The sequence below is a fragment of the Filicampus tigris genome, chromosome 6, assembly GCF_054856515.1.
Source record: "Filicampus tigris isolate MCC_2025a chromosome 6, RoL_Ftig_1.0, whole genome shotgun sequence".
Taxonomy (NCBI): Eukaryota; Metazoa; Chordata; class Actinopteri; order Syngnathiformes; family Syngnathidae; genus Filicampus; species Filicampus tigris.
This window is the reverse complement of record NC_141222.1, coordinates 28,556,049-28,579,026: the sequence shown is the minus strand read 5'-3', so window position 1 is coordinate 28,579,026 and position 22,978 is coordinate 28,556,049. Positions and strand designations below refer to the sequence as shown.

At 47.7% G+C, this 22,978-nt stretch overlaps 2 protein-coding genes across 6 annotated transcripts; both read right to left on the bottom strand.

Annotated features, from left to right (window-relative positions):
• Nucleotides 1-3,925: 3,925 nt before the first annotated feature.
• Nucleotides 3,926-15,533, bottom strand: aftpha (aftiphilin a). Of its 4 annotated transcripts, none has more exons than XM_086033370.1 (10): nt 15,256-15,533; nt 10,283-11,638; nt 9,109-9,233; nt 8,865-8,997; nt 8,151-8,207; nt 7,947-8,060; nt 7,815-7,875; nt 5,632-5,715; nt 5,372-5,495; nt 3,926-4,746 (listed from the first exon to the last, which is right to left on the bottom strand). In XM_086033370.1, exons 2-10 carry the CDS (start codon nt 11,612-11,614, stop codon nt 4,605-4,607), a joined length of 2,172 nt encoding a protein of 723 aa, XP_085889496.1. In that variant the 5' UTR covers nt 11,615-11,638; nt 15,256-15,533; the 3' UTR covers nt 3,926-4,604. The 4 variants fall into 4 exon arrangements, with proteins under 4 accessions (XP_085889496.1, XP_085889495.1, XP_085889497.1 ...); XM_086033369.1 differs by lacking the exon at nt 15,256-15,533 and adding an exon at nt 14,449-14,717; XM_086033371.1 differs by lacking the exon at nt 15,256-15,533 and adding an exon at nt 14,021-14,428.
• Nucleotides 15,534-16,228: 695 nt separating this feature from the next.
• On the bottom strand, nt 16,229-20,698 carry LOC147146621 (galectin-related protein-like). 2 transcript variants are annotated; one of them, XM_086033374.1, is made up of 5 exons: nt 20,599-20,698; nt 18,654-18,731; nt 18,473-18,571; nt 18,146-18,332; nt 16,229-16,959 (listed from the first exon to the last, which is right to left on the bottom strand). In XM_086033374.1, the coding sequence occupies exons 2-5, from the start codon at nt 18,710-18,712 to the stop codon at nt 16,816-16,818; spliced, it is 489 nt and encodes a 162-aa protein (XP_085889500.1). In that variant the 5' UTR covers nt 18,713-18,731; nt 20,599-20,698; the 3' UTR covers nt 16,229-16,815. The 2 variants fall into 2 exon arrangements, with proteins under 2 accessions (XP_085889500.1, XP_085889499.1); XM_086033373.1 differs by having other exon boundaries at nt 18,483-18,571; nt 20,599-20,666.
• Between the last annotated feature and the right edge of the window lie 2,280 nt (nt 20,699-22,978).

The following is a 22,978-nucleotide window of genomic DNA, read 5'->3' as shown; positions in this document are numbered from 1 at the left end:
ACGAGCACACACGTCACCGCGTTCTGATTGCCATTTACAAAGTTGCTTCTTTCCATCCAACTACCTTGTTGGGTTGGATTTACTTCTATTTTTATCCACCAACTACAGAAGAATTGCTGCCACGCCAGGAAAAAAATCAAATCAAATCAATATCACGTCACATTATGGCGTGATAAACCCCACGTTTAAACGTAATATTTTTTTGTAATTAATTGAACTTCAAATGTACAAAACATATTGGCATAGTGCATTGTTAACATAAAACAGAAAAGGTGACAGACAAGCCTCAAAAAGGGTCACAACCCCCCCGCCTAAAAAAAAAAATGGGTCAAATAAAATACATACATAAACTAATAAAAAAAAAAAAAGAATAAAGGGGCACGCTAGGGTTTTTCAGCAAGGTTCAGCTTCTCTACTAATCTACATAATGTCACAGCATTTTTCTTCATCGTACATTTCAGTGATGAAAAGTAATGACACAGTTCTTTATGAAAAACATACAATTTAGTCTCCATCATGTTACGGTTGGACGATCCAACCGCACAACAACTCCCAGGTGTGATTTTCTGCGAGCTTGATATCCTAGTCAGTGGTCACAGGCAAAAGCAATATGGTTTTCATGGACTAAGGCGCGTTGCCCTTGCATCATGGGTATTACCAGAAATGTAGATAGAGATATTCGGAATTGTCTATGGCAAAAAAAAAAAAAAAAAAAAATCCGGCATGAGTCTTTTCTAATCTTCTAAAGCATTGTTGCTCGCCACGTCGCCAAGCTGCTCTACCACAATATTGTCCTAAGTTAACAAAAGGAATCCTTTTGTTTCGTCAAAGTCAAACTTGGCGTCTTATCTGTTCAAACCAACGTCAAACGTATCATAGTATCACATTCAAACATGAACATTATCGCATGAAACGTTATATGTATCCAGTATCAGACGTTTCGGGGGGCCGGCGATTTTGGCGCTAGAGCACACATCCGATCGGGGGGCGCACACAAACAAAAGAGGAGTCTCAACAATAATGGGCATCCAGTGTCAGTCGCACTTTGGCTTGAATATGAACACCTTCGCATGCCAAAGGTCAGCTTCCCTCATCGCAATTCAAACCGGACAGCGGTACAGTCGGACTACCTCCCGGCTCGAGAAACAATATCAGCTACCAACATCAACCGTAACCTACGGTTGAATGCGGCAGAAACGAGCCCTGGCGATGATGCGCTGATTGATCGATGGGAGTTAGCACAGTTGCCACATCTTTGTTTCAAGTAAGTTAGCGCGACTCACTCAAAACGACTCCATACTCTGCACATGCGCTTGGCGCACCTCAGTTAGAAGAGGTTGGAAGGCTCAAACCATTTTCGAGGCAATAGGGACAACTGTGTTTTTGTTGATAAAATGTTACATTTCTACCAAGTACTGTACGGTTTTAACACTTCCCTGGCAGGAAACAGTAAATAAAATCTTAAAGCAACACTGTCATATGTCAGTTTTTGTTGATTATGGCGGCGCCGTGTGGACAAAAGCGGTAGTGTTTTGACAAAAGTCAACCACATTTCCCATGCACGCCAGCGCGTAGTGTGGTGAAATCCTGAGCTCTCGCTGGCCTGCGTGTCGGACTGAATGACATTTCTATTTCCAGTGGCTGTGTGAGAGATGAATAGCGACGAGGTCATCAATCTCATTTTGTTTAAACAATACTTTTGTTTTTTTGTTTGTTTTGGGGCTTCTGCCATGTCACTAGTCATAGGGCGTTGACGTTCGAATCGACTTTCGTCCTTATAGCGAAAGGAGGAAGTGACATAGGGCGGAAAGCAATTCAGGACATTTGTATATTTGGTGTGCCAGCCAGGGTTGATTCCTTCCTCCTGAAAGTTGCTTAGTGCCAGTAAAAACGATACAGGTCCCCCCCCCCCCCCAGGGGATGACAAAAGTCCCATTCAACTACTTGTAAGTCAATGTTTCATCTAAAGAGTTGTGATTTTTTTTTTTTTTTTTTTACTAAGGTCGAATTCTTGCCCAGTGCTGCTTTAAGACCTCTCGAATTTGCGGGGTGCTTGGATTCATTTTAGGGCTGCTGTTGCGCCTTCGAAAACAGTCTAGACACAGCCCTGCATTTATCACATGAAACCACGACATTTATCACACAAGGAAACTAACCCGGACAAGCAGTTAGCATCACGTGAGCCGATCTTGGCCGCTGGTTTGCTTGCACGCATTTGTCCTTCCAAAACATGTTCGCGTCATTGACAGCCATCGCTGATCCACCAGTGCGAGTGCGAACATTTGTTTCGTGCTGGTGAACGGTCTGGGGCGAGGAGAAGGACATTGAAAAGTCCGATCCAAATTGTTTGAGTGACATGACAGTATATGAAGGGAAACCGTTGTCGTTGTTGCGCTCACATCTCAATTCATCCCAATTCTAGCACTTTCCCAAACTTCACTGCGCCAAAGCACATATTTGACATCAGTAAAAAAAAAGACTGCACAGCTTCAAAGGAAAATATCACCAAGAGGAAATACAAGGTGAATTGTGTATCTTCTGCCATCTAGTGGAAGAGCAATGACGTGTTTGTACGCAACGATCTCATTTCCAGCAGTACCTAGCGTTTGGGTACTAAATGGGTCCCCAACCATCTGTTGCATTGCATGACATCACCGTCAGCCGAGTCTACAAGAAGTAGCTGGACGCTGTACTTTTCCGTGTTTACAAGCGCGTTGCTGCGGGTGAAAGACGACGGGGATGAAGCCAGGATGACGAGTGTTACAAGTCTGTCGATTGCTTGATACTTTATCTTTTTTTTTCTTTTAAAATAACCCATTTTGTAGGGCCAGGGTCACTTCCTAGAAAACGGCACACGCAAGCCAGGAGCTCAACATGGCCGCCGCTGGTCACATGACCTACCGTAGACACGACAGCTGTCAGTCATCCACATCAACCAGTGTGATAAGCACGAAGCGTTCTGATGTCACTCAAGACTGCGCGTGATTATCAGCTGAGCTGCCATTTAGGCTGGCTGGCGGGTTGCCAGATCAGCAGTCTACATATATCTCCCGCGGGGGGCTTTTCAGACTGGATCCAAGTTGGCGGGCGAGCCGCTTAGCAGGTCACGCGACAGACAGCGAACACGCACAGTGGCACACAAACAAGTTACAACGTGGTCCTCCAAGTAATCGAATTTCCTCCATGTAATTTTTATATTGGAACTGGCTTTGCTGCCCTCTTAGCAAGGCCACCCTTGGGGAAAAGAATGGGGCTTGTGGCGTTTCACTCTTTTTTTACTCTGTATGCTTCAAGTTGGCTGACCAGGTTCAAGTCTTCCTCCCACTGTAAACTTTGTGCGTGCGCGTGTGATCTTCACTCTAAAATTGTGCATTGCAAACACCAACGGGTTTTTTTTGCCTTATCGCCACTCTTCAGGAACATCAAAGGAGACCCGGCAAAAAAAATAATGAATAATATGTGGCCAGCAATGAATGAGTGAAAGACATTTCCAAATTTAAAAAAAAATGGGCAGCCGAAGAGCCAAAGTTTGTTGGCCAAAAGCAACTTGCAAAAGGTTAGCTCATTACTAGCAGCTAAGCGCCAACGTGCAGCCGCACATTTCATTCATTCATTCGGGCACAAAGTGCAGACACGAAGGTTTCCGAACGATGCATCGATCAATTACTCATGAAAAAAAGCCCAGCTCCAACATTTTGGATCACGTCAAACATAAAAAAAAAAAAATCTTATGAAATGTTAACGGAGGGGCAAAGACAGTTGAATTCATTTGCTTTCCAACGACAGCTTGTAAAAAGTTCAGCACTTCTGTGTTATGCAACAGTGGGGCTCATTTACATAACCCCGCCTCCCACTAACTTTGTATACCCACATCGGTCAGCCTTACTGTATATATTGGGAAAGAATGTGTGAGATGACAACTTCATTTTTTTTTTTCTTTTAAATTACTTTAATTTGTTGGACTAAAAGTCAAGTGGACAAACGCACACGCAACCGCACCCACGCAAACGCGCACGCGCCCACACAAAGGTGGGCACTATTTCCAGTGATTCCATCTTGTTTTTCTTCCACAGGAACTATTTCTCTCTCTTTTTTTTTTTTTTCTTTTTTTTGTTTTAAACATCCATTTCATCTCGACAGTGTGCAAAGTGCTCGCCTGACTCTCTCTCTCTCGCTCTCGCTCTCACACACACGCATATACACAAAATGCATCACACTAATTGGTCCCTTCATTGACACACGCACACCCTCAGTGTTCGGACCCAAGACGCACGCTCACATGCCAACTGGCCGCTGGAGACATTCAGAGAGACGCCGGCAGCAGGCAGAGTGGCCGAGTCCATAAATAGATCCATGGATTGATAAGACAGATTGATTGGTTGGATATTGATCATTACCGTTTAGTGCTCCTTCCCTGATTATTTACACACCACCGCGCAAGCTAAGATGGCGTGGAAAAAGCCACCCCTCCCTCCGCCGTGATAAATGCTTTTGATCAAAAAGCGGACAGAAAGAAAGACTGAGTGAAAGACGAAAGGGCTGATGCCAACGGGGACCTGCGGGCATGTGCGTGCGTGCGCGCGCGCGCGCGCATGCGGCGCTCCTCAGTCGGGCGTGGCCTGCGTGGCGAGCGGCATGAGCGTGGCGGGGAACATCAGAACCTTGGCCGTCATGAAGGACAAGTCGGGAAGGCCGCAGATCACCTCGGCCGCTTCCGAGCTCAGCTTCTCGTCCTTTCGAGTCCTCCTGGCAGAGAGGGAGGGGGGACAAAAAAAAAAAAAGAAAAAAAAGGTCACCATTGGCGCATTGAGCTTGGCTAGCATGCTAAGCGCTCGGGTTGTGCCGTGAGATTCCCATCACAAGAGAAATCCTCCATTGCATGAAAACAATATCACTTAAAAGGGGAAGTCAACCCAAATATGTTCTTTGCAAGAATGTTGTATGGGCCTCCAACTGGTTTAAACGCGACATTCTATCGAATATTGTGTTTGTGGGATATACAATATACAATACAATACAATTTTGCGGATCAAAAGCCAGAGAATAGAAATGTGTCTTCAACCGGGTTGTAAAAGACAATTGTTTTTTAAAAATAAAAATCCAATTACCCATTTTTTGATTTTCCACAAAAAGTCGTTTTCCCATTTCAATTAAAAAAAAAAAAAAAAAAAAAAAAAGTGAATTCTGTTCATTAGATTTTTATTGCCCAAAGAAACCCCTAAAAACGCAATTGAGTTTTTTCCCCACAAAAATCTTTCATTTTTCTCAATTTGGGTGGAGATCCCCCACACTCCCCCATTTCTGATTTTAACGGCACAAATGTTTCCGGGCAGACGAGTACATTTGGCACACGTGGCTGGCTGAGGCCTACCTGGTGGAGGTGCTGGTCTTGTCCATGGTGGACATGAGGCGGGCGAAGGCGTCCACCACGCGACCGCCGGCGCCGCCCGAGTCCATCTTGGCCGTGGTCAGTTCCACCAGCTCGGGGTCCATGCCTACAGGACGGACGGACGGACAAAAAGTTGCCAGGCGGGGCGGCGACGCGACGCGACGCGACGCGACGGCGGGTCGAGCGCGGTGGGGAAAGCGAGCGGAGGCAAGCGAGAGAGGGCGGCCGAGGCAGCGGCTGACCTGGGATGGCGGGCGAGCAGGACGAGCCCGAGTCGTCTACAGGACCGAAGAAGTCCAGGTTGAGCAGGAAGGAGCCGCCGCTGGCTGCGGGGCGGGGGTGAGCGAGCGTGCGCGACCACGACAAGAAGTGGCACAGGAAGTTGAAGAAGAAGCAGAAGAAGAAGGGGGGAGAAGAAAAGAAGGGGAAAAAAAAAAAAAAAAAAAAAAAAAAAAAAAAAAAATGGCCTCAATTTCTCAATTTAGGGCTGGGCGATAAATCCATTTTGAGCACGAGTGTGGCGTGGCCGCTAACGGAAAGAAGAAGTTGGCCCACAGGTGCCGTCGATGATGTTCGGCCCCTCGTTCGCAGTCAGCCGAGTTCAACAATGCAAACGGGTCTGCTAACAAGTTCGATTGGAACCCCCTGATTCCGATTGTGAACAAAAAAGAAGGAATTCTTTTTGGACAAATGGCATGAACTTTGTTCTCCGTTCTTTCATTTCATCAACTTTTTACCGTTTGTGAACTTTGCCGCGCACTTGCGACGCAGCTTCGGCGGCGGGAGGGGTTTGCGCACACATTTTAGTCATTGTTTTGAAGCCGTCCAACTTTGCCGGCGCTTCTTCCGCGCGGCTAACGAGGAATCGAAACTTAGCACCGGCATTGTAAAATCCGAGCGATTCCGGCCATGCATTTTGAAAGACCACGCGCTAACAATTTCGTCCAGTCTCGTCAACGAAAACCCATAGACGTCACGTCGTATTTTTGTCACCAAAGAGCCACCTTTAGCTCGTCATCGTCTCGCTATCGTCATGAAAAAAAAGAAAAAGAAAAAAAAAAAAGGGGGGGAGGGGCCATCAACGAAATCTTTTCTTTTCGTCGTCGTTGACGAAAAGAACACTGTAATAATAGTAATAATTTTGAGTGGCAAAGACTGGAATGGTTTCTGGGTCAGTTTTAGGCTGCAGTTGCTTCTTTTTTTTTTTTAATTGGCTCTCATTTTTTAGATGGATATAAAATGTGCTATGACGGTTTCCAAAATGTACACTGACATCACCCGTTTTTGCAAATAGCCAAATTTTCTGGATTTTTGCTCAATTAGGACACGAAAGTACTTGATTTGCACAACAAAGGCCGTCTGCAATAACGCCTGGCGTCGCTCGCGAGATGGCATCAAAAGGACAATGTGGAATTCAGCGACATCAAAACCCCCCGACACCGAACAAAGTTTCTCGCGCGTCCGCCGTTGTTGACTTCAAGCAATATGTGCATCGACACGTCCACGGGTTGAGTTCTTGTTCAAGCCAATCAACGTTGCTCGTTTTACGACCAGATACTCTAAATTTTGTCCCCCCTCCAGTCTAATTGTTTTGTCGCTTTTCATCTTTAATCCGCTTTAGATTTGGATCAGGTGAAAAACAAATGAGTGAAACATTCCAGATGTGCTCTTGGCTGCGGTGATGCATTTTGCAGCCATATCGCCCAGCCCTACGCCTCATCCTGAGAGCCTCTCCGTTTGCTTTTTTTTTTTTTTTTTTTTTAAAGCGGAAGTGAAGCCAAGCATTTTTTTTTTTCTCAAGAATATGTTCCCAGCAAGACCACTAGTTGAAACGCGGCATTCGGATCAATATTGCGTTTGCGGACGTTTGCTTTTTTTTTTTTTTTTTTTTTTTTTTTAAGCGGAAGTGAAGCCAAGCATTTTTTTTTTTTTTTTCAAGAATATGTTCCCAGCAAGACCACTAGTTGAAACGCGGCATTCGGATCAATATTGCGTTTGCGGAATATAGTTCATCCACGTTTTTATCCATCATTTTACTTTGTCACTTGCTGTCGACCGAAAATGACATCACAACCGCTCCCGACGACCAATCGCGGCCCAGATCCGGAAAACAGGTCAGCCGCGATTGGTCGCCGTGAGCGGTTGCCGTGTCATTTTCGGTCGACACGAGGCAAAATGGCCGCCCCCACAGATGGCTAAAAACGAGTGCATTTTGCTGCTTAACTTCTATCCCACAAACGCCAAATTAACCAGAATGCCGTGTTTCACCTAGCAGGCCCGCTGGGAAGCTATTGTTGACAAAAACAGGTTTGGTTTGGGTTGACTTGCGCTTGAAACACCTTGACCAAAGACGCAAAGCAAGTCCGGTGTCGGTGGCGCTTGAGGGGATGTTAGCGGAGTGTTTCGGCGGAGTGTGTCGTCCTACCGTCCAAAGGGTTGGTAAGGCCACTGCTGCTCCAGTCGAACTGGATGGGTGGGAGCACTTCCTGCGCAGAGCAACCACAAGAAAGCGTCAGCACGGCCCCGCCCGCGGTCCCGCCCCGAGGCCGCCTCCCACCTGGACGACATCCGAGGGGCCGTCCGGTGCGGCCGCCGGTGCTTGTGCGATGGAAGCGATCATCTCCGCCGCCGAGACGGGCTTCGCGGGCTCTTTGGTGGGCTCCAACATGCCCTGCCGACAACGCGTGAGGCAAGCGCAGCTACAACAACTATTTTTTTTTTTTTTAATTTTCGCCAAGGACGTCCGGTGACGGCGACTCACCAGGCTGGCGGCGTAGACGGGCACGATGAGCGGCTGCTTCTTCTGTCCCGTGAACAGCTGAAAGCAGCAACGTTTCAGATTCAAACCAAGATCAACAAGAGTTCAAATGCAAAAGCACACATGCGCAGACAAAAAAAGAAAAAAAAAAGACAGCCTCACATTTACAAAGCAAAACAACTTTCGTAAAATTCAGATTTACAATGAATTGCTTTTATTCCCCTGAAGTCTGATTTCTGCCATTAAAGGCAAACAATTTGATTTCTGATTTGAGTCAGTTAGTCCCCCCCCCCCCAAAAAAAACGTACCCGCTCACAAATAACATTTTATTGATTTTCCCACACAAATCAGATGGCCAGTTTTTAGCGATTAGTCCAAATATTAGATTTGATTCCATTTTCTTTCCCCTCACAAAAATACAATTTCCATTTTTGTTAACTTTGCCCTGTAAAAATCTGATTCATGACTCGACATCTAACAAAATCCAATTTACAATGTAATATATTTTTAAGCAGAAGTTTCCTGTTCTTCTTTTGTCTCCAAAACTCTGCCTTGATTTCACTGTTTTCGAGCAAAAGTATTTCACATTTTTTTCATAAACCACATTTTTCAATTAAAATGGATTATTCAACAAACAGATTTCAATTGATTCTTCTCACATTTTTGGGGCAAAGAAAAAAAAAAAAGATTTTGAAGATTATTTCGTCGGAGTCTCACAATGTTGCGCGTGTCGATGCCGAGGCAGCCGAGCAGCGTTTTGTTGCAGTAGGAGCCCCCCCACTGATGCCTGAGGCCCACCGCCTGGTGGACGTCTCGCAGCCGAGACCACACGCCGCCGCCGCCGAGCGGGCTGGACAAACGACAAGGACGACAGGGACGACAGGGACGACAGGGACGACAGGGACGACAAAACGTCACGTGAGCGAGCGGTCCGTGCGCGCGACGGGCCGGGCAGCCGCACCTGCTGACGTCCTCGCGCGCCTCCACCAGCGTCTTGAGCGACGCCACCTGCTCCTCGGCGGCGGGACAGGCGGCCCGGGGGAAGCTCGCCGCCAACAGCTTCTCCACTCGACTCCACAGCGCCTCCTGCAGACGGCGCGCGGCAAAGTCAGCCGCTTGGCTTGGCGCGCGACCGACCCGTTTCAAAGGACGGACAAGAGACTTTGGAATGTGTCGTCACAAAAGGCGGTGCGACCATTAATCCGTGACCGAGGTCATCGATAACCAGTTTCGATCGCTGATGAGTTATTTCGCGACCGCGTCGAGTCTAAATTTGCCCTCCGTGAAAGCATACGGATACGGATCATTGTTGTGTCGAGCCAACCGTAGACATTGGCGAACATCTGCTTCGACTTGTTTGGAAAACAATGAGCGACATTATTGCCCATATTCGGACCTGTTGCCATGGCGGTCACAATCAAATTCAGCATTAAGAATTCCATTTACAAAATGGCAGTTGTGACCAGCTCCGTCTCTTTGCGAGGCATACCATTATTTGCCCACACGTCAAACTGCCCAAGTGTAGCGCCAACTACTGGTCAGGATGACTTAATTCAGATTTTTTTTTTTATTCCATTTCCCTTTTTTGGGGGCCTAATTACAAGTGGTTGGTCTCCGCTAGGGCTGCTCGAGTCTGAAAAAAATAATAATCACAGTTATCTTCGGAATAATTCATTGACATCACGATTATTCAAATGAGCATTGATTTTTGGGTACAAAACAAGACAATGTTTAAATGTATACGTTTCTTTGAAACACCAATTAATGTAAGCTCCTTTTGGAGCAAGCAACATTTGTAACCGTAATGATAAAATGTTAAAAAAAAATGTTTTTTTAAAGTGCGCAAAGGTATAAATTCAAGTATGATTTCCTTGTGTAAACACGGTGTGTTCCATATAAATGCATATTCAATAATCGTTTTTTACGACGATGCCAATTCTGTAATCGTGGAGTACAATAATCGTAATTGAATTTCAATTAATTGCACAGCCCTCGTACCGGCACACTTTGCAAGCAGCCAATGACCTTCATCGGTTGCCGACAACACCTGTCGCGCTTACGCGCTCGTTTCTCGTGGGAAAAGTTGAAGCCAAACGCGTCAAAGGTTCAACTTGATTTGGAACGATCCCACTCACCGTCTGTCTGTTGCTATCCTGCTCCAGGGTGGAAGCTTGTGCCCGGTGCCAGGCCGCGGCGGCGGCGGCGGCGGCGGCGCCGCCCTCCGAGTCGAACGCCGACCACGACTCGCCAGCGGCCGACTCACCCTGCGGCTCCTCTACGAAGGCATTCCACCTGGCGTCGGCGGCTGCAAAATGGGCCAAAGAGGCTCCTCCCCCCTCATCGGCATCAGAGCGGGGCGCCTCGAAGTCGCCAAAGTGGTCACGGGCTTGCGGCGGGCGCGCTTCTTGGTGCTTCAAGTCGGCGAAGGCCTGCTCGCCCAACACGCCCGCCGCGTCTCCAAAGTCCCCAAACTCCCCAAACTCCTCGTCGTCGTCGTCGTCGTCCAGCTGGCTGTGCTCGGCGGGGGTGGCGTTTTCTTCCTGGAGGGGGGGCGGCGACGGCGCCGAGCCAGTCGTGCTCGCGTCGCCGTACTCCTCCATGGCGTCCGTGGACAGCGGACGGCCTAACGAGGTCTCCGTCTCCGAGGTCTGCCCGTCTGATTGCGGGCTGTCGTCATCGGCGACCGCGGGCCGCGCGCCGCCGTCGACGACGCGGGCCTCGACGTCGAAACCGGAGCCGTCGACACTCGCGCCGTTCACCAAGACGCCTTCAGCCGTGACGTCAAGATCGTCCGTCGGCGGTGGGCAGACGACGCCGTTGACATCGCGGCAGCGGCCGCCACCTTCAGCCTGGTCGGCGCTGTCGCCGAGAGCTCGCTTTGTGCGTGCAGCGGCGTCGTCGTGGTCGTGTGCAAAGTCGGCGTCGCTTGGTGCGGGAGGAGGCGTGGCCTCACACTCAGGTCCGGTTCTGGCGGTGCCGCATCCCTGGCGGACGCGCGTGGCGCCGAGCGGCCCTCCCGTGTCCGAGAAAGCGGCAAAATCGGCAAAGTCCGCCTCCAGACCGTCCAGGTCTCCCGCGGGACTGTCGCCGGCGTGACGGCTAACTAAAGCGTGCGGCGCGGGCTTGACGTTTGAGGCCCCGAATCCGTTTGTGATGATCTCGCCGCCGCCGCCGTCGCCTGCGACATGAGAGTCGGGTCTCTTCACGTCCGAGCGGTCGCGGCTTCGGACGAGCGGCGGGCGGCCGGCGGGAGCCGCGCCGTTGGCCTTGGCCTCGCGCGGGCCGTTGAGGAGCTCCGGCGGCGAGGTGGCGTCCGGGGCCCAGCGGGCGCGTCCGGGTGCGTCCGGCTCGCCGGCCGACGCGCTCGAAAAAGCGCCAAAGTCGCCGAACTCGTCCTCGTCCTCGTCCTCGGCGTCCTCCATGGGCGGCGGGGACGACGAGTACAGCCGGATGACGTCAGGCTCCATGACGACTCGTCCGTCCTGCTACACCTGCCGCGCAGACAAGAAAGGTGTCAGCGTCGCCATGGCAACAGTCAGTCAAGCAGCTCCGCGTCGCAAAGCCTCAGGCCTCCTTCCGTTTGACTTTCAATTTGCTCGCCGGCGGCCGGTCCGTCCGTCCGTCGTTTTGCTTCGTAGTCTGCTTCACGTTTTAGGCAGACAACGTAACAAGTGGTCGCTATCTTTGTGGAAATGTCGAACAAAAATGCAGAATCGCTACTTCAAAAACACTCCAAAAATCCTCCAAGGCAAATTAATCCATGGAAAAAAAAAAAAAGCGCTCAGATTGTACATGAGCGAGTGGACTGTGCGTCTCACCAACAACGTTCGAGTTGCGACATTGAAGTCACGTCCGTCCCAAACGTTGCGGCAACAAAATCTTTTTTAGGAGCGCATTTCAAACTTTTGCCATTTTTTTAGGGTGAATTTAAGACTTGGTAGCCTCCGGATTTTATTTAGGGTCACTGAGCAAAACAAAAAGGTATAGGTCATTTGTCAAGGTTGCTTTGATGAGTTACCACGCACGCACACACAAACGCACACGCGCGCGCACGCACGCACACATTTGAGAAGGACTTAGTAAGACAAACGCTGAAGGACAAAGTTTGGTAAGAGAGGGGTCAGGGTTGCCCGCTGTGGGCTGGCAAGCAGTTGAGTGCGTCAGGCGCCTTTCAGCGTCCGGCTGGCAAAGTGGCCACTTTTGCTTCAAAGCCGGCGAATTGAGCGCAGGCGCGTCGACGGAAAGCCCCACACCGGTTTGCGTTGCTGGCTCGGGCGTTCACTTCATCGGAACGGACGTCGTGGCCCACGTTTACTTGGCCGCTGATCCCGCACTCAGCAAACGTCAACTTCAGAACGTCAGTTTGGAGCTCAAACAGGGATGACTCGACTTGCAGGTTTGTTTTCAACATGACAAACGGAGCCCTTTTTTCCCCCACCGAGGACACGGAAGACTTTGCTGACTTTTTTTTTTTTTCCCCTCCGTGGCAGCTGATGTGATCCCACTTTTGTTTTATCTGCACAACTTGTTTTCTTCGTGCCTGACTTTACTTTGATTCACCTTAGCACGAGAAACTCGATATGGATTTTTTTTTAGGCTGATGATTCCATTATTTGGCAGAAGAAAACTCAGATCAACAATTAATTGTCTGATTCGTGAAAAAAAAAACAATGAGTACGTCTTTTGGGGTTGCTTCATGTTTTCAACAACAGAAGCACGCTTTGCGGGCACAACATCTGACTGCTTTACGTGACTTTGTCCTGAAGTATTTCTTCAACTTTACAAGAGAGAGAGAAAACAAACATGGGCTGGCTTTATGCGGTGGTCAGGTTACTTTCAAAGTCATGACGTATTATGTAATGTGTGACAATGTAATAGACAGAAAAAAGAACAAACAAACAAACGATGTCAATTTTCTCCGATGAAGCGCTTTGGCCCGGACCTTCGCCGCAACTGCTGTCCTAGTTCTAATCGGGACTTTGAAAGTTCTCTCAAGAGTAAGTACCGGTATACGTGTTCGTCATCCCCCCCGCATCCTCACGGTTCCCGCATATTCCTATTCACCGATTTTTTCCCTCTCTTTAATTATTTATTTATTTTGGGGTGGGGGTGGTGGTATTTATATTTTACAACAAACGATACATTTTGTTCATAAACTTCTTCCTCCTCCAATTGAACATGTGCAAGGATGGAAATCTACTTTTTTTTCATTGTATTTTGGGTCTTCATTGACTTTAGGAATGATGTGGTGCGGATTTCTTTTGAAAGACAGGAACGTAAGGTGGAAGCGTGAAACTTGAATTCAACTCGGACAAATTCTTCAAACTTAAAACTGCTTCGGGGCTAGAAACGTGAAAATGGTCTTGGAGCAAAAATCGGTGTGCAAGATGCAGCTGGAGCCTAGGAAGCAACCAGAGCCCTCGGGTGGCCTGCGAGAGGTCTCTCGTGTGCCTTCCCCGAAGCAGAAGCAAAATTGCCTTGCGCACCCCTCACATCTTGGATGGGAGCATTTCTTCGTTTTAACTTATTTTGTCTGAGGAAAGTGACGCTCGCTGAGCGGAATCATCTTGACAACCTCTGCGTGAGAATGCTGCAGTCATGCCAATCACCGCATCTTTGACGTTTGCTACTTCTGGACCTCCCTGGACGCCAGCTTGACAGCTCAAGCCTGTCCACTCGACACAACAACAAAGCCTACGAGCCATTTTGCCTCGGGTCCATCCAAGTGGCGGCTGGGCGGGCCACTTGAGGGCCCAAGTGTGACAAAGTTTGCCCACACGTTTGCTTGTGCTGGGAGGGAGGGAGGGAGGGAGGCTAACCGGCTAGCGTGGCTGTCAACAGCGGACTTTAGGCGGACACGAGCTCACCCACACCTTCGCCTTCACGTCGTCCGGCGGGCCAGCAAGCGCTCACGCTGGGACTGCTTGAAGGGGGGCTGACTTGAGCACAACAAGTCCGTTCCGTTTCGTTCGAATGGGCCGGAGGGTTCGGTGGCGGGCATTAGCGAAATGACGAGCTCGTCATTTCCGCGTTTTTGCTCCGCCACAAGGAGCAAAATTTGCTCACTCGCGCGGCTGCAAACGAGCCCAAGAGATGGGGAAATGCGACATACAAGGGTCGTCGACGGCGTCGGGGTCGTCGAAAGGCAGCGGGCGGCTTGGTTAGCATCGGGCGCGGCTAGCTACGCAGCTAGCCCGAGTCGAACCACAAGTTGAGCTGGCAGCAGGTGGCGACTGCTGCTGCTGCTGCTGCTGCTGCTTCTTCTGTCTAAAAGTCCAACAGATAAACACTTTTGATTCACCTTGACACGCCTGACGAGAGCTCCCATGACGCGGCGGACGGACGGATGGACGGACTCCTCCGCAGCTGACCGGAGTCCAAAGTGGAGCTCTGCAAGCCGGCCGCTGGAGATTGGCTGACGGTTATGTTGTGCCGTGCGAGGGGAGCCTTGGGCCGTCGAGGTCGCCTATGACGATGACGGTGGCGGTGGGCCGGCCCGCCTGCCTGCCTGCCTCGCACTTTCCCGGCATGCACCGCGCGCAGGCGGCTGTGTCTAAGGCCCAATCCCAATACCCACACTGTTCTTGCACCCTACGGTCTTCGCTGAAGTGCACGGAGGGTTTGATGGCGCAAGTACAACCGCACAAAAATTGCAGAATCGGGACACTTCGGGTGACGTCAGCGAGCATGGCGGCACGGGTTGTTGTTTTGGCAATTTTGCTGTTTAAAATTATATTAAAACGTCAGTAAAGTAAAACTCTCGTCTCGGTCTTTCAATCGCTGGGAGCTACGGCTCCATTATATGGACTTTTTTTAATGCTTTTATTAATTTTGAACATTGAAAATTACAAACACTCACAGAGGATAACACAATTTGTAAACAAAGGGGATTCATAAGTGAAAAAAAAAATCAGGCATTTTCATTCAAAAACAAAGGAGACATTATATGGACTATTTGCGGCTCCTGCACGATATGCAGCGCATGCGCAGAAGTTTGGTAAGTATGGCAGCTAAGTCAGGACAAAATAGGTCGGTAAACGGTGACTGTAAATCTCAATTCAAATGGCACATAGACATTTGATAAACTTTGTAATAATGGGATACTTACACTTGAAGAGACTTTTTTTTCGGCACAGCTACAATCATTCCACCGAATGCCGCCAGTTTCCCGCTATTTTGGTCAAATCCACAAGGAATTGTGGGTAATATCGATATTCTTCGGCTTAGGGACCATGAATGCGGACTCAGTGCGGAGCAAGGGCACAAAGAGGGCGGGGCGACAGTGCACTTCGCAGAATTGGGAAGCCCTGCGCACTTGTACCCTTCGCGGGAACGGGTAAGTGAATGGCACAAGGGTGCAAGTGCGGGTATTAGGATCGGGCCTTTCTTTTCAGCGACTTGACCGCCATCTTGACTTGTGACGTCATTTTGACGTAAGCTCGGAATTGCCCATTATTGATTACGTTGACTCTGACTTCACTCTTCATTGCGAAAATGTGCTGTTTGGTTTTTTCATTAACGATGGTAAAACAGCTCATTTTATTCTTAATTGAATAATTCCTATGGCAAAATTCCCTATCCACAAATTTAGTCACTCAAAACCTCTTTTCTTAACTTTTGAGGTGAAAACAAACAGCACACGAATACCATTGAAGATTCCAAGAACAAGAAAGCAGTTAAAAATGTTGCTTTATGTTCTTTATTTAGATTTTTTTTTCTAATTTGACATGTTCAATAAAAACTGTTTAAAAAAAAGGTCAGGAAAAAGCACAGACATGAAAAAAAAAAACTCAAGTGGTAACGTAAGATGGCTGAAAGGTGGCTACGCAGTGCCCAACCCAAGTAGGCAGGAGTTGACTGCAATTCATACGTTCAACTCTCCCACCATCTTAACTTTAGCAATGAGCTCAAATAAATGTAGCATCATCAAATCTAGATTTAAAATGCATTGGAATCAGGAACTTGTGTATTCTATTTGTTTGGCTGGAATTTACCTGAAGCAATTCTTCCAATAATGTTCATTTTACAATATAGTGACGTCCGAGTATGACATACGAGCACTCACGTGGGACAACGCTATATTCAGCATATCGTCTTTAATCGGCGATGGTCTCATTTTCAGCAGCAAGACCAGCAGGTTGCTAGGTTGTACATGGGTAGGATTCAAAACATCAGCAGACCACGTCAGCGCTTTTACATTGGTATAAAGGTACAATAACTTTAGAAGAAAAAAATAAAAATAAAATTGGGTCTGACCAATCGCCCATCTGATTTCATTGGCTGATTTTTCCCTCTTATGAAATGATTAAAAAATGGTCGATGACGCAACACACGCCCAGCCACACCCCCCCACCCGCACGAACACATTGCAACAAAGATAATTAAGTTGAAACCCCCGATCTAGGAGCAAAATATAAATAAATTCAGCAGAATTTTGCTATTTTTGTCTCTGTTGTAAAAAAACTAAACAAAAGACAAAGCATTATAAAACAATCAAATGTTCTATCTTTGTTCTTGACAGCATTAAGGGACCCAAAACCAAGTTATGGTCATCATTTTTCTTTTAAAATTAATCTACTGATTAATCGGTTTATCAAAAGTGCGTGTGTGTGTGTGTGTGTAGCTGTTGCCGTGGCGATGCCCTCGCTTGGCAGGGACGCAGCACCCTTCAGCCCAGCTTGGTGATGGCGACGCTGCCTTTGATCCACAGGGTGTCCACCAGGTGGAGCGGCGCCACCCGGTGTTGGAAGTCAAAAAGCTTCTGCGCGTCCACAAAGACTCGAAAGCCGCCCGACTCGCACTCCACTTCCATCTGGACACGCACACGCGTGTGTGTTGTCGACACATGTCAAAGGATTATATTGGTCAAAATGAAAGTCCTCAGCGCATGTCAGCATCGTTCCTTCCTTCACCGCAAATGCCACAAGATGGCGCCAAGCAAACTTTTATTGCTTCGGCCTGAACACAAATAGGAAATAGAAAATCATCATAGAAGAGTGAAGATGCGCGGGTTCATTGCATGAAATGTTTCAACCAGGTTTGAAACCCGACCCCTTGTTTGAATCCTTCATTTGAAACCCGACGAGTGCCTTTTGAAAATGGAACCCAGGCTTGAAACACCAACTTGAACCGCTAACTGTGTTGAAACCCTAACAAGGGTTTGAAAACTTACATAAGACCCACACCGGCGTTAATATCGTTGGCTCAAATGTTTTTTTATTTATTTCGTCACGAATATTTTTATTCAGACGAAAACTAAAATAGAAGTCATTCACTGAGATGATAACGATCACTGGGTGAACTTGACAATCTCGTCAGCGATTAAAAGACGAAATGTTGAAAGACGGTCAGGAAATCCGATCAGAAGAAAGAAACATAGGCGGGTAGGCCAAAAGAACCACTGAGAAAATGGAAGAGACGGGACGAAGTGAGAAGAGGACCTAATCAGAGGCCACCTTCAGCGGTCAAGGGAAGCAGTCGACAAATGAGAAAGATACGATGGTGGAAGGCCCGACATATATTAACAACGCCGGTCGATTTTTGGGCCCATTTCACCGTCAACGATGAAGAAAAAAGACAAAGTGGAATTACGGGAGCGCGGCATAAGATCGGGCCAAGCGGTGAGCTACCGACAACTCTTTTGATGAAAAACAGAATGGTTACTGTTGACCGTGACCACGCCAAGACAACAACTGCAGCGGCGGCGGCGGCGGCGGCGGCGGCGGTGGCGGCGGCGGCGGCGGCAGCGGCACGCTCACTCGTCGCTAGCTCGACAGCGGCACGCTCACTCGTCGCTAGCTCGACACTCACGCCGCTTTCTCCCCGCCCACCCTCCTGTTGCCTTCAAACCCTCACCTGAAAATGTGATACCGTGACCCTTGTTTCAAGTCCGCAGACTGTCTGGAAACAGTGAAGCTCGCTGACGCCACTTCCTACTTTCCTATTATTTCCTTTGGCGCCATCTCGCAGCGGCCCGGCCCGAATATCCCCAAGCTTACCTTGAAGGGCTGCCCCTTGATGAATGGAAAGAAGGGTACGGCGCCGTCGGCGCGGCTCCACGCGCCGGCCACGCAGGCCCGACGCAGCACTTGGCGCCGGCCGCCGAAGCGCACGCACATCTCCAGCGCCACGTCGGGCGGCGGCTCGCCCCGGACGCCCCGCCCGCACGTCAGCGCCACGTAGAACCTGACGCAAACGCAGCAGCACCGCATTAGGGTTTCAAGCCAGGGTGGGGGTTTCAAATTGTGCTTTTAAACAAGGATGCAGTTTGGGATTTGGGCTTGGGTAGGGTTTGAAATGAAGACAGAAAAGAAAGCTCAGGGCACCCGTTTTTACTTGTCAGGGTGCGAGTCCACGATGGCCACGATGACCACCTTCCTCCCCGGATGCATCCCGCCGCGGACGTCACCCCGGAAAGGAACTGCCTGCGCACGTGCGCCCGACCGACACGTGTTAGCTTGAAGGTGTGATGATTGTTGAACGTGAGCGTAGTTGCGCGCCTCCTACCAGATTGTTGTCGTCTTGCTGCTGACCGCTGTTACTGCTGCCGCCATCTCGGGCCTCATGGCCGTTGATCTTCCATTTCTGGGAAGAGACGGACACATGTGGAACCATTTCCTACTCGTCGGCGCAGCGTGACCACGACTACAAGCACTAGGGGTGGGCGTATCGATCCACATATCGATAATATCGATACTAAGCAAGTACTTGGATCGGATCGATACTATTGTCCTGGGTCGATACTTTGCTCTTCCACCAATTTCCTTTTTTTTTTTTTCTTTTACATTGCATTGTTTACACTATTTGCACTTTCTGACTTTATTTTTCAAATATTGTGCAATGGAAGGTATTAATAGTTATCACGTTGACATTGTTATATTTGTATTTTCGTTACATTGCTGCTTTTTCGGGTTTGACTCTCTCGACTTTTGTTCTGAAACAGTTGTTGTAGTAGAAGTATTTTATTTTTTTGTACTGTTAAAATTTGCATTGTAGTTGTTGAAGAAAAAATAAAACATTTTTATTGCCTAAAATCTTTGTGCTGTGTTTATCATAATTATAATAAACTAACTCAAGGGGGATCATGACATTTCCAAGCAAAAAGTATTCCTTGTACTTGCCACGCTATTTTTTTTCCCACTGTTTGCTTTGCTGTCATGTGTTCACTTGGTGTGCCGGTACGTGGGTCAGCCGAAATTACGACTTAAAATCAGACGATTGATTCATCAGCCTGCCATTATTAGCCATTTTAAAATCAGCCCATTTTTCCCCCACATTAACACATGACAACATAAGACAAAAATAATAAGAAACACTCCCCACCACAAAAATGCCCCCTGCCCACCCAAAAAACGAAAACATCAGACCATTTAAAAAAAAGTGAAATATGAAAAGACAAAGTATTCCAATGTCCCGCTCTTATTTCATCTCTTCATTGTTGTAAGTTTCAAGGGACCAAGAATGGTAAAAGTTGTGTTATACAGTCCAGGCGAGGCCTGCGATTGGCTGGCAACCAGTGCAGGGTTTAGCTCGCCTCCTGCCCGGAATCAGCTGGGAGAGGCTCCAGCATGCCCGCGACCCTCGTGAGGACTACCACTTCAGAGAATGGATGGATGAATCTAAATTGACATTTATGCTGGATGGATGGATATAGTAGAAGCTGGGTATCCTTAGGAACCTCACCAATCGATTCAAATTTGATTCTTTGGACTGGGATTCAATTCGATTATTTAGTTTGTCAAACAATTTGCTATTCAGGCTTTCCTATCAACTCAGTAAGACGTGGAAATACACACATAAATTAAGAGGAACTGTTGACAGAAGGGCTGCAACAAACAACTATTTGGATAATACTCTGTTGATTGTTTTTTTTCAATACAGTAAATTGAAAAACAACACTTTTTTCAAAATGACCATCCATTTGTTGAAAATTAGGGTATGACTTCCAATTGACAGTGAGGTAAATGCACAGACATAAATGGATGATGATTTAGATAGTGGCGTGGTCCGTAACATGCATCAGAAAATTGGCAAAAAAAAAAACTGAACATCGCTTTCTAATTTAACAGCGGATGCTTGTAAATGTCTTATTGAGGTGCACATGATTTGCTGGGGCTGGCATTGAGTTGAGTGGCACTTGTCAATCCGATGTTCAGCAAAGTTGTCTGTTTCAGTCGTTCCCAAAATAAAAGATAGATTTAGGAGCAGACAATTCATATGCGATTGTGTTCATTCGCAAGACTACAAACGTGTATACGCTTTTATTTTGAGTAGCCGCTGATACCGGAAGTGCCACTGTATCGTTGCCCGGCGACGTCTACTTGACACCTCTCCAAACTCTCTAAACTTTTCGATGTCGTCATCGACGAACGCGAGCGACGGGTGACAACATAGTGGCTGATGTCAACGTCACTTTGTTACAAAGTCGCAGGGCATCTTTTTCAACTTTTACCTTCCTCTCGCGCGTCGTCACTCGCAGCTCGGTGGCCATGTTGCAACGAGCCCACTTAGGCGCGCACACAGCACTTCCGGGATGCGCGCGCATCCATCCATTGGGATCCTGACATGACGTCATCCAGAATGAGCGCAAAACAAATAGTCAAATTGACATCATCGGAGGTTTGCCTTTTGCCGTTGCGCCTGTTTTCTAGACTTGATTTCTATCAATGACAAACAAAATTAAAGAGATTTCTTGTAAAATGATAGCCAACCAATTGAAATCTGTTGACATTTAAGAAAGATGTAGCTATTAATTGCAGTTATAGTGGTGAATTAAGAGAAACTGTCCTTTTAGTTCTGGTCCTGTCCATCCACAAAAGAGCTGCGTTGTAATTTGAGACGCACTTCTCCTTATTCTGGAAACAAGTTTTGTTTTGTTTGCTAGTGCTGAATGTGATAGGACTGCCCGTGCAGGATTTCATCCAATATACATTATTTTAGCAAAATTCTGTACTCAAATATCCAAGAAACCAACGTTCGCTGCCATTTTGGTATACAGTGATCCCTCGCTACTTTTGCGCCCTGGGTGCATCGCGGATTTTTCAGAAGCATTCGTAACAACAAATGAAAAACGAAGCAACGCAGCCACATCGGCAGCTGTATTGCAATAAGACGCATTGTTTCAAAGATACGAGTTGACTCGGAGGCTTTGGGCACTCCAAAAAGGTGGAGGTGGGTGGGTGACTGGTTCCCAGCGCCAGCTCGGCCAACGAGAGCACAAGTGGATTTGTATGGCGTTAGATCGATGGCACAATTACGTAAGCGTAATGTACAAAAATGTGTCTTGTGTGTATGTCATGTGAAATACCATGTAAAAAAGTGTTTCGCATGGCTATTTCTGATGGGCTGTTTACTATCCAATCGCATCTTACAGCAGTAAGTACGATTCCGGGAAGCCTCATCAAAGGTGAAATCCCACAGACGCTTACATTCGTGTTACATCGCCAGTGTAGGAATGGAACTCGTTCGTAAAATGAGGGCTCCCTGTATTGCTTTCTGAGCCTGTTTCTTAGTGGATCTGTACACTTTCCCCATTGACCGCTGCTACGGTTGTTCATCGAATGATGTCCCACTTCTGGTTTTGAGCTTGTCAGCCTCTCACTTCGGAAAAACGAGTGTGTGCGCGCCTGCGCGCGCCTGCACGCGAGTGCTCGTACCGTTCTGCCACCGGATTGACTCGTCCTGTGATGATGATGACGATGGTGCTGTTCGCACGCAGACCTTCATCCAGCTTGGCTTCGATCGCAGTAACCTTCACGTGCATCACCTGCATCAGAGAAATGCACGAGACAGAACGCGGCAAACACTCGTTTGTGAGCACGCTCCATCCATAAACAGCCACATGATGATAAGAAACGGCAAAATAGTTGCAGTCGCATGATTCTAATCGTTGGGCCCTTTTTTTCCCCTCAATGCATCATCCACTTCAACGTTTTCTGAACGTGTTGCCCAAAATAAATGAATGAATTCAAGTATCAATACGTTGTTTTTCCTTCAAATCGAAATGATATTCAAGCGTGCAAATCTTTCGTTTGCGTTGTATTTCAATGCATTGAGTGAAACGAATTTGGATATTTCGATTTGCTCATCTTCAACTTTGACACTTTATCAGAACGTTGCGAGCGGAAGAAATAATCATGACGTTTTCAATTTACATTTAGCAGAAATGTGCGTATTTGGTGTCGCATGACACAGTGGAAGAGACAGTATCGACTGATCTTAAAAGTGAAGAATTTGATTTCGCCGTACGTGCTGCAATTTGGAGTTGACAACACGTTCATTTCAAATGTCAAGAAAGTGCCAAAATGTTACAGACTTTGAATGACGTTTTGGACCGCAATGATAAATTCTTTCTGACAATGTAAATTCCGATGAGATGTATAATATGGAAGGTTTTACTTGATTGACTTTGTATTTTTACTTCCATTCGTTCGTTTGACTTACGAGTTGATAGATGCATGTTGAGTTCTGTTGTTTTTTTCACGTAGTGCAAGTGAGTCACAATTGAACAGATACGTGTTCATGTCCTTCCAACCACGAAGCGGTTCTCTGCGGCCACAAAAAAGCAATTTGGTGCGCACTTTCAATCTGGTCTGTTGCAGTGCGTTGCGGCAGGGACGGATGGAAAACAGGCGGGAAAGCGGCCCTCGAGGATATCCGTGCTCGACGGACACGCTGACAACGGAAGCCCGTTTAAAATCAGAGGCAAAACTGGCCCATAGGCGATTACCATTTGTTCCGGCCAGACAAAAAGGCAGATAGACGGGTGGCGGACCGGGAATTTTTAGTCAGTTCAGATTCTAGCAGGCCAACGTGCTAGCAGGGCAACATGC

Bases quoted from the DNA above. Each gene is read 5' to 3' on its own strand.
- aftpha (XM_086033370.1), bottom strand. From the start codon at position 11,614: ATGGAGCCTGACGTCATCCGGCTGTACTCGTCGTCCCCGCCGCCCATG. The intron at 8,061-8,150 runs GTGAGTCGCCGT...CGTTGTCGGCAG, and splicing joins CCGTCTACGCCGCCAGCCTG to GGCATGTTGGAGCCCACCAA. The intron at 4,747-5,371 runs GTAGGCCTCAGC...CCTCTCTGCCAG, and splicing joins AAGACCAGCACCTCCACCAG to GAGGACTCGAAAGGACGAGA.
- LOC147146621 (XM_086033373.1), bottom strand. From the start codon at position 20,637: ATGGCCACCGAGCTGCGAGTGACGACGCGCGAGAGGAAG. The intron at 18,333-18,482 runs GTAAAAACGGGT...CGTTTGCGTCAG, and splicing joins GTGGACTCGCACCCTGACAA to GTTCTACGTGGCGCTGACGT. The intron at 16,960-18,145 runs GTAAGCTTGGGG...GTGCGTGTCCAG, and splicing joins TCAAGGGGCAGCCCTTCAAG to ATGGAAGTGGAGTGCGAGTC.